Below are 12562 nucleotides of genomic sequence, written 5' to 3' on the forward strand. Positions count from 1 at the left end.
ACTGTTGGGTTGCAAAGATCACTAACTTGATACTTAGTATAAGCTTTTTAAAAAGTTAGGGCTTCCCTGGTGGTTCAGTGGTTAAGAATCCGCCTGCCAGTGCAGGGGACACGGGTTCGAGCCCTGATCCGGGAAGATCCCACATGCCACGGAGCACCTAAGCGCCACAACTACAGAGCCTGTGCTCTAGAGCCCATGAGCCACAACTACTGAGCCTGCGTGCCACAACTACTGAAGCCCATGCACCTAGAGCCCATGCTCCGCAGCAAGAGAAACCACTGCAATAAGAAGCCCGTGCACCGCAGCAAAGAGTAGCGCCCACTCGAAGAGTAGCCCCCCGCTCGCCGCAACTAGAGAAAGCCCGTGCGCAGCAACAAAGACCCAACACAGCCAAAAATAAATAAAATTTAAAAATATTTAAAAAAGAAACAAATATAAAAAAAAATTAACCTATGAACACTTAGCCATTCTTTAGAATTAACATACTTTAAAAAAATCTCCAGTACAATTCTTATGTAGACATGAGGGGCATTCAGTGACGATTTTTCATTAGTAGTATTAAAAAAGCATGGGTTGTGTATAATGTACATATGAATACATTAGGTTTGGTCTCAGCCCTTAAGGAGTGTGTAGTCTTCAGAGACTAGAAGATGAGAGAATAGTGAGTAGTGGTTCTGTGAAGTTTAAAACTTTGTTCATTTGTTCATTCCTTTAGTCTTTTCCAAGGTGTAAATGTGAGAACTGTTCCTAGGTTTAGGGCTGTTGAGGAGATAGTGTCTTTGAAACTGTGTTTCTTTAGTTGTCTGTATTATCCTCATATTAACACAGTCGTTCAACAACTACGCTTTTTTCACTTCTTGCTGTTATAGGAGAGTTAGGGTAAACTAATAGCTATTAGTACAGTCTGTTAAATGGAGGTGTGTACAAAAGTACCTTTGGTATACATACTGTAAAAATGAAACAATTGTTGGGTGTTCATCCAATCAAGCAGATTGTCTTACTTTTAATAATTATATTTGGATAATTGTGTAAACTGAACATTAATTTACATATTTTAAACTTAATGAACTTTTAAATAAAATTTTAAAAAAAGAGGGCTTAATCTAATTCCTAAAGAAGAGAAGCTAGCTTGGTAATGATACACAGCTCTACATATAGTTTCAGTGACTTGCCTTTTTTATTGTTACTAACTTCTAGATGACCTATTAACATTTCCTAAAATACACATTTATGAGTTATAATATTAAGAATGAATGTCATCCTTTGTAAAGTGACTTTAACTACAAATTGATTAGGAGAGCCTTGGTAAACAGTGAATTTTACACTAGGTGATCAGATGGGAACCCTGCTGGGTTTTTTGGGGGGGAGGGGGAAGCTCCAGATACCACCTTCCATGTCTTTTGTTGTGATTAGTTTCTTTAGAGAGAAAGCTTCCAGTCTCCTTCCATGAAAAAGCCTGGTTGTCAGCTTTCTGAAATTTGGTCAGGGGGAATGGAGGTTGAGGATCTCAGCAGTCATGTATGCAGTTTTCTATATTATCTGTTTTAGTTTTATATTATTTATGTTGCTGTGTTAGGGGTGAAGTCATCTGCGTGTGGTAGATCTCAAACTGTCAGTGAGTTAAATTATGATTTTAGGACTTCCCTCGTGGCTCAGTGGTTAAGAATCTGCCTGGCAGTGCAGGGGACATGGGTTCGATCCCTGGTCTGGGAAGATCCCACATGCTGTGGAGCAACTAAGCCCATGCACCACAACTACTGAGCCCGCACGCTGCAACTAGTGAAGCCCGTGTGCTCTAGGGCCCATGTGCCTCAATTACTGAGCCCCCGTGCTGCAACTACTGAAGCCTGCATGCATAGAGCCCAGTGCTCCGCAGCAAGAGAAGCCACTGCAATGAGAAGCCCATGCACCACAACGAAGAGTAGCCCCCACTCATTGCAACTAGAGAAAGCCTGCGTGCAGCAATGAAGACCCAACGCAGCCAAAAAATAAATTGAAAAAAAATTATGATTTTACTCTGTGTGAAAAGTTGGTGGATGGGTAGTTCTGGTAGCCTAGGGATGGTGTAGTGGTTCTGTGAAGTTCATCAGGCTCAGGCTCTGGCTCCTCCAGTGAGCTGCTCTGTAAAACCTAGAGTCCTTGCTCTCAAGGTCCAGATAGCAGTCATACCCAAGTTTTAGGAGGATGGAGGGAGGGAGAAAGAAGGCAGAGGGCTCAGCCTCCACGATGTTTCCTGGAAACTGCCCCGGAATACCCTGCTCATATGTTATTGGCCATTATGTGTGTCCACATCTAATAGAAGAGTAGGATAGGTAAAGGAATTTTTTAAAAAATTTTTATCAGAGTATAGTCACTTTACAGCGTTGTGTTAGTTTCTACTGTACAACAAAGCGAATCAGCTATATGTATACATATATCCCCTCTTTTTTGGATTTCCTTCCCATTTAGGTCACCGCAGAGCATTGAGTAGAGTTCCCTGTGCTATACAGTAGGTTCTCATTAGTTATCTATTTTATACATAGTATCAGTAGTGTATATATGTCAGTCCCCATCTCCCAATTCATCCCCCTCCCCGTATCCATATGTTTGTTCTCTATGTCTGTGTCTCTATTTCTGCTTTGCAAATAAGATCATCTATACCATTTTTTTAGATTGCACATATATGCATTAATATACAATATTTGTTTTTCTCTTTCCGACTTACTTCACTCTGTATGACTATCTCTAGGTCCACCCACGTCTCTACAAATGACCCAGTTTCGTTCCTTTTTATGGCTGAGTAGTATTCCATTGTGTGTGTATATGTGTGTGTGTGTGTATATATATATATATATATAACCACATCTTCTTTATCCATTCTTCTGTTGATGGATATTTAGGTTGCTTCCATGTCCTGGCTATTGTAAATAGTGCTGCAATGAACATTGGGGTGCATGTGTCTTTTTTTTTTTTTTTTAAATAAATTTAGTTATTTTATTTTTTGCTGCGTTGGGCCTTTGTTGCTGTCCCCGGGCTTTCTCTAGTTGAGGCAAGCAGGACTACTCTTTGTTGCAGTGCGTGGACTTCTCATTGTGGCGGCTTCTCTTGTTGCAGAGCACGGGCTCTAGGCACACGGGCCCAGTAGTTGTGGCATGCAGGCTTCAGTAGTTGTGGCTTGTGGGCTCTAGATCATAGGCTCAGTAGTTGTGGTGCACGGACTTAGTTGCTTCACGGCATGTGGTATCTTCCCAGAGCAGGGCTCGAACCTGTGGTACCCTGCATTGGCAGGTGTATTCTTAACCACTGTGCCACCAGGGAAGTCCCCGGTATATAGTATTCTTGTTGACATTTTTTAATAGTTTGTAATTTTAGTTTTCTTTAACTCAAGAGTCCTTTATATAGATTTTGTAAAATTTCTAAATAGATTTGTGTGTCACTTTTTTGTGGGTTAATACTTAGTTTGCTGCATTATGGTAGTATCTTTTTCATTTGTAAAATAAAGGTGATGGAATTAGTTTCATAATTTCTGAAATTTTATCCCAGCACTAGTGTTTTACAGATCAAGAAAGAAAATATTGCTGTTCCATTTTACTTCTCAAGCTGTTGCTTACATTCTGATTGTTGCTTAAGATATTGAGATAATATTAGTCCTAATGACGTTGCTACAATTTGTTAATAAAACAGTGTGGGGAATATAAAGATATATAATACCTGACCCTTGGTCTCAAGGAGTATCTGTAGTAGCCAGACCTTAAATTGGCTCAGTAATTTTATTGTGCATAAATGAATAAACTTGAAAATTTAAAGGAAAATTTAAAATCTCTGCTTTTCTGTGTTCTGACTTTTCTAATGTTTAATAAATAAAATAGCTTGTCAGGATTTTCTTCATTCTTTGTAACCCTAGAGAGAATCTTCTCTCAGAGTCTTCTGCACACGGGAGGTTTAAGCCACGCAGCTAGCTTTGTGGTAGAGTTAGACTAAGATCTTGACTTCTTGACTCCCTGACTATTTACTTTCTGCCATACTCTGCTGCAGTAGTGCTTCATTAGTGATTCTTCATGAGGTAAATCGGGCAAAGAAAGAAGTGTGAAAATAAGGTTCAGGAGGCATCTGTTAACTCTGATCAATATCTGGCCCAGCTCTCTTGTTTCTGTCTCTGGTTGGTGGGCTGGGAGTTGCCCAGCCCTCAGTACTGGCTGGAGCTGGATGGGTTACGTGAATTTGCGTTGCAGTATCACTTTGCCTAACGTAGATTGGTTGTTCTCGGTCTTCACACCTTCCCCCTAAGAAAAACTTTAAAACTAGAATTTCTAATTGGAATTTGTCCTGTACCTATCACTGGTATATTAAAAGAAATATATTCATTTCCTTTTTATTTCCCCATGAGATTTTAAACGTTGAGTTCTTAGATATGTGCTCTAAAGTGATTTAAGTTTTATGAAATACTGGAGAACATGTAAAACACTTACGAATAGTTGTAAAATAAGAATCTGTAGCTACCGTTTTTCCAACATGTGCAGTGTGTCCAGGCAATATTTTAAGCTTTGAGTATATATTGTATCATTTGTCCCTCATGCTTAAATTAAATGAGGTTTTGCCCTCACTTTAGAGAGGTTGAGGAGTAACTTGCATGCAGTCACACAGCTAAGAGTTGGTGGAGTTGGGATTCAAACTCAGGGTTGTCTGACTTACCTTTTTATGTTTAGGATTTTATAGTTAATTTTTTTTTTTTACTTATTTTTAAAATAAAATCTTTAACGGTACAGATTCTTTTTTTTTTTTTTTTTTTCTTTGCTACACCAGTACTCTGGTGTAGCATACTGGCTTTCTCTCTCCCCACTTGTGGAAAACTTGCAGCCTAGGTCTAATTTGTTAGAGGTATACCCTGGGATAGAATCTGCTGATTGAGTAAAGCATATTTAAATGATAAAGAGAGGGGTGTGGTAGATTCTCTTGTTCTGCTCTTGTTCCCTCTCTAGAGAGCTTTGATAGCTGAGAATTAGGCTGAACTATGAGGGGTCGTATGTGGTGGAATTATATTGAAAGGATAGCTTACTGTACTTCATACTGTAGGAACAGCATTTTCCCTGTGGTACCTGCAGTTAGCAATGGCTATTTTCTTTTGAAAAGCATTAGTTGGTCTCTTTGTTGGAGTTTACTCCATATGAAGTCAGATATTATTGATTTCCAATGACTGTTGTACAGCACTTATATTTCATTTTTTCATACTTATATTTCATATTATATAACCTGTCTTAAGACAGCTATTTTACTTTGAAGATTCCATCGCGTATCTTCCTAGTCATTTAAATGTAGGATATACATGCACTGTTACCCCACGTAAGTTTTCAGAGTTGACCCCAAAAGCTTTGGAGTAAATAGGGTAGGTATAAAATTTTAGTACATTCTCTTTAGCCTTTCTTTTTTTTCCTGATTCACTTGCAGAGCAAGTAGCTTCATCTCCTCCTACTTCCTTCCTTGCTGTCTGTAGAGCAGAGGCCTGCCCAGCTGCCTGTTTTTGTATGGTCCAGGGCATCACTCTAGCGTTGTGAGCCTTGGAGAGCTAGCTGGGGTGCTCCCCTCTGCCCCATCCTCCCCTTTATTCCAAGTGTTTGCTTCTCTGGCCAGTAGCCGTGCCTCACTGCTGCCCAGGGCTTGCTCAGGTGCCCTACACGTTGGGTTTTCTGCTTGGCAGTTGCTTGGCAGTGAATGGTATAATCTCATACCGGAACTTGGTGACTCAGCAAATTGCCCTCTCTCCTGCCAGCTGTACCAGCCGCCCAAGTTTGAGATGGCTGGACTCTCTGGCAGGAGAGAAGGGCGTGCCGATATTTGAGTGTCACTGGGGCAGAGAGTGAAACAGACTGTATTAGCCACTACTCACCTCCCTCCCCTGGGCTTCTTAACACCAGACTGGATCCTCTTCCCTCAGAGAAGTCTCCAGCTAATGGCAATTAGATAGCTGTGTACTTAGTGTACCCACCATCTGAGATGGCCCAACCCAGGTAAAAAGCGCCCAGGGCAGGGCAGGAGTTTTCTTTCTTGTTATAACAAGTACCTACATTTTATCCTTGATTTTGCCTCTTTTTTGGCAAAGCCTAGAATAGCCCTTTTCAGAAAAAGTGTGCCAGTCCCCGCGCTATAGCCCTGTCGGCCTCCTTGCACATTGTTGCCTCAGGGTCTTGGTACTTGCTAGTCTCTCCTTATGGACACATTCTTTGGTAGCTCCTGTTTATTACCAAAACAGAGAATCTCAGGTTTTACTTTTCAGAGATTAAAAAAAGTTGCCTTTTAAAAACTTTGCATTTTACTGATTCATTTGTTTGGAGCTAGCAATGAAACTGAGCAAATAGACCCAGTTTCTGTTACAATCCTTTGAGAGAAAAGACATTAAACAAAGTCCCGCAAATAAATATATTACCAACTGTGGTAAGTTCTGTGAAGGAAAAATTCAGGGGCCTAAGATTATAAATGGAGAGGGGAACTAATTTAGAAAAGGAGTGAGATTGAGTGCCTCTATCATTTCTGCCACCACCGTGGATCATCTGTTTACTGGATTACTGCAATAGCTTTCTGACTTGTCTGTACTTATACCCTGGCACACCTGCAAGTCAGTTTTCTACATAGCAACCAGGGTGACTCTGAAAATGGATTAGCTCGTGTTACTCTTGTCCAAACCCTCTGGATGGTTCCTCCTCTTACTCTATAGTAGAAGCCAAAAGTCTTACAAGTTGCACTCAAGGCATCATTACTTCCTTGATTTAATCTCCCACTATTTTCTCCAGTGTTCACTCTCTGGCCATATGCCTCCTTATCATGGCAGAGATCTTTTCAGGCATACTCTGGTCTCAGCTTTTTGGCACTTGCTCTTCCCTTGACTGGTAATGCTTTTCCCTCACATCCCATGACTTCCTTCATGCCCTTTCTATTATTCATGATTGTTAAAAAATTTTTTATTTATTTACTTTTGGCTGCCTTGGGTCTTCGTTGCTGCGCATGGGCTTTCTCCAGTTGTGGCAAGCGGGGGCTACCCTTTGTTGCAGTGAGCGGGCTTCTCATTGTGGTGGCTTGTCTTGTTGTGGAGCGCGGGCTCTAGGCACACGGGCTTCAGTAGTTGTGGCACATGTGCTCAGTAGTTGTGGCACATGGGCTCAGTAGTTGTGGCTCGTGGGCTCCAGAGTGCAGGCTCAGTAGTTGTGGTACATGGGCTTAATTGCTCCGCGGCATGTGGGATCTTTCCGGACCAGGGCTTGAACCCGTGTCCCCTGCATTGGCAGGTGGATTCTTAACCACTGCACCACCAGGGAAGCCCCCAGGATGTTTCAAAATTTTTTACTTTTTACTTTTATGTAGTCAAATGACCATGTTATCTGAAAAAACTACAGCCTTCTCACCTCACCCCATACACGTACCTTATTTCTCTCACTTCTTTAAGTGCCATTGCACTTAGCACTATCTACTTTACTACATTTTTACTTTATCTTGTTTTGTCTCCCACTCAGAAAGTAAGCTTTACAAGGGTGCAAATTTTTAAATGCTTATGTTCTGCTGAATTCCTATGTCCTAGAACTGTGTTTGGTGCATAGTAAACTTGTAGTATATGTTTGTTGAATGAGTGAATGAATGAGGACAAGAAAAATGGGAAATTGTGATGGGAAAATGTCCAGGTATGGGGGAACAAAATGGGTGAAGGCCCTGAGCCAGGAGAGAGCATAGAATTTTAGTGCCTAGAATGTGTAGTGAATATTGAGTTGAGGCTGGAGAGTTGAATGATGTCAAAAGTTTTGGATGTAATTATAAGTATAATGGGAATGCAAAAATACTCTCCTACATAACCAAAGTACAGCTTTCAAAATCAGGAAATTAACATTGATTGAATATTACCATTTAATCTACAAAACTCATTCAGATTTTGCTGATTTTCCCAATAATGTTGTTTACAGGTCCAGGATCTAATCCCAGATCTTGCATTGCATTTAATTGCCTTTTTAGTCTCCTTCAATCTGGAATAGTTTCTCAGTTTTCCCTTGTCGTTCACCATGTTGGCATTTTTGAAGAGTACCGGCTACTTACTTGGTAGAATGTCCCTCAGTAAGGGCTTGCCTCATATTTTCTTGTGTTTTACACATTTTGGGGCTCTCGTACCACCCAAGTGATGCTGTGTTCTTTTTAGTGCATGTTGGGAAAAACATGAGGTTGATTTGTCCCATTGCTGATAATGTTTAACTTTTATCACTTTGTTAAGATGCTGTCTGCCAGATTTTTTGGCCTTACAATTAATAAGTTATACTAATTAGTATTTTGTGGGGAGGTAGTTTGCGACTTTGTAATATCCTGTTTCCATCAAACTTTCGTGTTTTAGCTTCCATTCATGATTTTACCTGAATCAGATATTATATTATGAAAGATGCCAGATGGTGACATTTCTCACTTCATTGTTTCTTCTAGATTTATTAGTTGGCATTGTACAGTAGGGTAGAGCTTTCCCTATTCACCTGTTTGTTTTGTTTACTTTAGAACGGTGTTCTTATTTTCCTTAGTGGGTTATGATTTGTTATTTATTTGAATTATTCTGGACTTGGCTAGTAGGAGCTGCTTAAAGCTAGTTCCTGTGTTCTTCTGACATATCCTCATCATTTTTTGAGTCCTTAACTTCCTAGCATAGCTAGATGTTTTAGCCTTGCTGCTTGAATTTTCTCAGTTGCAGTCATGGAGCCAGCAATTTCTCTAAGGACTGGCTGGCTCCGTTTAATGCATAGTACTATTTATCTGGCCTCTAGGTGTGCTTATTGCTACTTAGGTATTATTGCTTCTAGGACCTCTCAGCATATACACTTAGGAAATACATACACACACACATTTATACCTCTTTTGTATCTGTATTACATTGTATTAAAAAATGAGTTCACACTGTTACCTCCCATTCCAATCCAAAGCCAGCGTTTCTTCTAGCTGTCCACATTCCCATGTTTGTAACTCCTTTCTCTGGTAGTTAGAAGCCTGACTCCCATTATCTTCATTGTATTTACCTAATTGCTCAATTCTTCCTCTGTGTAACCAAAGTTGTGGCCATGGCAGCCCCAAACTTGATCTCTGACATGTTGCTCCCACCCCTCTGGAAAACTTGGCCTCAGAAATAACAATTGCAAAGAGCCATGGTGATGGGGGTGCAGGAGCAGGGAGGTGATAAGGGAAGGAAGAAAGATTACAGGCCAGTTAGAAAGCTTGGCCTTGGACACCCCCCAACCCCCTGGCTAGCTCAGAGGTCAGCCTGATAGGGGAAGACTGCCTCATGTTTGATAATCATTCTGGCTGCTGTATGAAGAACACATTGAAGAGAATGAGAAAGGAGAAGAGGAGACAGGGCGACTGGCTAGGGAACTTTTGGATTAGTTTACATTCAAGGGAGAGTGGAATTGTTGACTGTGTAGCAGTGGTGGAGATGGACAGGAGAGGACATACCCAAATCATATGGGAAAGTTGGTAAACCTGATTTTAATCAGTAGTTTACCAGAGGTGTTAATCTGCCCAATGGATATAAAGTTATCTTAATAAGAAATAGTATTTTAAGGTATACATTGGTTACCTAGGCAGATATTAGTTTGCTTTTAGCCAATAATAGTTGATAAGTATTTTTCTTTGGTGGTAAGAGTTTTTTTTTGACAGTTTTTTCATTGCATGCATTTTAGATACAGGTTTACACATTAAAAGACTGTGTGGGTCTTCCCTGGTGGTGCAGTGGATAAGGTGCTGTGCTCCCAATGCAGCAGGCCTGGGTTCGATCTCTGGTCAGGGAACTAGATCCCACATGCATGTCACAGCTAAGACCCGGTGCAACCAAAAAAAAAAAAAAAAGACTACGTTAATTAACTTTAAAATGGCTGATTGAAATCTGATTCGTGGTCCACTCAAAGTTAACACGTATAATTTTAGTGTACTCCAGTTATATTTACATAAATGTGTGTAATATTTAGCTTTGGTAATTTTAAATTTTGACCGGTTTTTATATTTAATTAATTAATAAATTATTTTTAAGGTTCTTTTTTTCTTCCTGTTTTATTGAGATATAATTGACACATAGCACTGTATAAGTTTAAGGTGTACAGCATAATGGTTTGACTTATATGCATCATGAAATGATGACCACAATAAGTTTAGTGAGTATCCGTCATCTCATATAGATACAATATTAAAGAAGTAGAAAAAAGTTTTCTTTTCCTTGTGATGAGAACTCTTAGGATTTACTCTCTTAACTTTCATATAGAACACACAGCAGTGTTCATTATATTTATCATGTGGTACTTGACAATCCCTAGTACTTATTTATCTTGTAACTGGAAGTTTGTACCTTTTGACTGCCTTCATCTAGTTCCCACTCCCCTCAGCCCCCCACCTCTGGTAACCACACATCTGATCTCTGTTTCTATGTTTGTTTTTGGAATATAATTGACCTACAACACTATGTAAGTTTCTGTCACACAACATAGTGATTTGATATTTTGGTACATTTCAAAATAATCACCACAAGTCTAGATGCCATCTGTCACCGTACAAAGATATTACATAATTATTGACCATATTCTCCATATTGTACATTCCATATTCGTAACTCATTTATTTTGCAACAGGACATTTATACCTCTTAATCTCCTATGCAGTAAGGAAAAGACAGCCTCTTCAATAAATGGTGTTGGGAAAACAGGACTACTTTCTCACACCATGCACAAAAATAAATTCAAAATGGATTAAAGACTTTTAAATGTAAGGCTTGAAACCATAAAACTTCTACAAGAAAACATAGTACGCTGTTTGACATGAGTCTTCATAATATTTTTTTGAATATGTCTCCTCAGTCAAGGGAAACAAAAAGAAAAATAAACAAATTTGCTCTGTTTTTTAGATACTATGATCAGATCTGTTCCATTGAACCCAAATTCCCATTTTCTGAAAACCAGGTAAGTCATTAATTTTAATTTGTTTTAAACTTATATGATAATGGTAAATCACTCATTTCCTCCTACCCATGGTATTTTATTAAAATAAATGGTGCCTCTTCACTATCGCTAGGTTTTTATGAGACTTAAAAATACAAATTAGAAACTTTTAAGCCCATTGTAAAGAGTCTCTTGGAAATTCTGTTCATGCCATTCCTCAGTCACTTCTGGGCTCATTTAGTGCATTGGACTGCATTTTTTTTCTTGCAGTTTTTAATCAATAGGATCTTTTGACTAATATAATCTGTGGTGCCCTTTCCTTTGATTTTTACAGAATAAAGAAAACTGTATGATTCAGGAAGTACTAGTCTCATTTTATGTGCTTTAAAAATTATTTGCACATGTTATATTTGCATATGAATTTGCAGATACTATGATTAGATGCTATACTATAAGAATGTCAATCTGACTTTCTCTTAAAGGCTAGATATTGAAAATGCTGATGATTTCTTACAGTTTTATTTGGGAGACTTGTTAAAAGTTTTAAATTTGTGTGGCATTTCTAAATTTTAAAATAGTTTATACAAAATACTTTAAACATTCTTGTACTAAAGTTTTTACAAGTCAAATAATATGGTAAGATTTGCTTTAAAATATTCCAGAAGAAAAAGTATGTGTGTAGTGGGGTTGGGGTCAGGAAGTGAGGGTAGATGAACCAAGAAGGGCAAAAGGCTAAAACTGCTGATGGATGTATGGGAGTTCCTTGTGTTATTCTCTCTAGTTTTGTGTGTATTGAAAATTTCTCTAATCTAGAATTGAAAAATTTTGTATTGGATTGCAATACATAATTTAAAAGAGGCCAAGTTCTTTTTAACCTTCATGTGTGGAATATTTTAGAGTAGAGTGAGATGCAGTTTTTAATTAAGTGAACTTTTATTTGTATACATACATAAAAGTGAACAGTATCATGTATATAGCTTGAATCTTCAGAAAGTGAATATATATGTATAACCACCACCCAGATCAAGAAATAAAATATTGTCTCATTTTATCCTGGAAAGGTAATCATTCTCCTACTTTTGTCATCATGGAATAGTTTTAAATTTTATCCTCTGGGAAACCTGTAGAGCTTACTTCGTTGCCTTTACTTCTCTTGGCTTATTTGATGATCGTTTATTAAGTATCTGTTCTGTTCAAGCCATTGTGTGTTTGTAAAGATGAGTAAGATTGTGTTTTCTGAAGAAGACAATATGTATTCAGTTACTGAGGCAGAATGACCATTTGAAATATCCTAGTGCCAGTATCTTACTTTCAAAAAAGAAAATTTTATGGTCCACAAAAAGGAAAAGGAATTGGTTGGTTAGAGAAGATAGCATTTTAGATGGGTTGAAGCTTTTGTCCTTTTCTTCACTGTGGATTTTTCTTTGAAAGAGACTTAATATTTAATGAGATTCAGGAAGGTAACATGAATTTCTTTTCTTTTTTTCCTCTTTTTATCAAGATCTGCTTGACATTTACCTGGAAGGATGCTTTTGATAAAGGTTCACTTTTTGGAGGATCTGTAAAATTGGGTATGTAATTTTTAAATAAAAAATGATAGGAAATTTGTTCTAAATACTTTGTATTGTTGTAGGTTTCTGAAATTGCTC

General features: G+C 38.5%; 1 protein-coding gene across 1 annotated transcript in view; it reads left to right on the top strand.

Annotated features, from left to right (window-relative positions):
• Positions 1-12562, top strand: part of PDCD6IP (programmed cell death 6 interacting protein) — a 61030-nt gene that overhangs the window by 1703 nt on the left and 46765 nt on the right. Inside the window, exons 2-3 of the mRNA XM_079932794.1 lie at positions 10880-10934; positions 12415-12484. Coding sequence (XP_079788920.1) covers positions 10880-10934; positions 12415-12484 — 125 coding nt within the window. The remainder of the gene's footprint in view (positions 1-10879; positions 10935-12414; positions 12485-12562) is intronic.

This window comes from Stenella coeruleoalba (genome assembly GCF_951394435.1).
Source record: "Stenella coeruleoalba genome assembly, chromosome: 10".
NCBI classification, from domain to species: domain Eukaryota; kingdom Metazoa; phylum Chordata; class Mammalia; order Artiodactyla; family Delphinidae; genus Stenella; species Stenella coeruleoalba.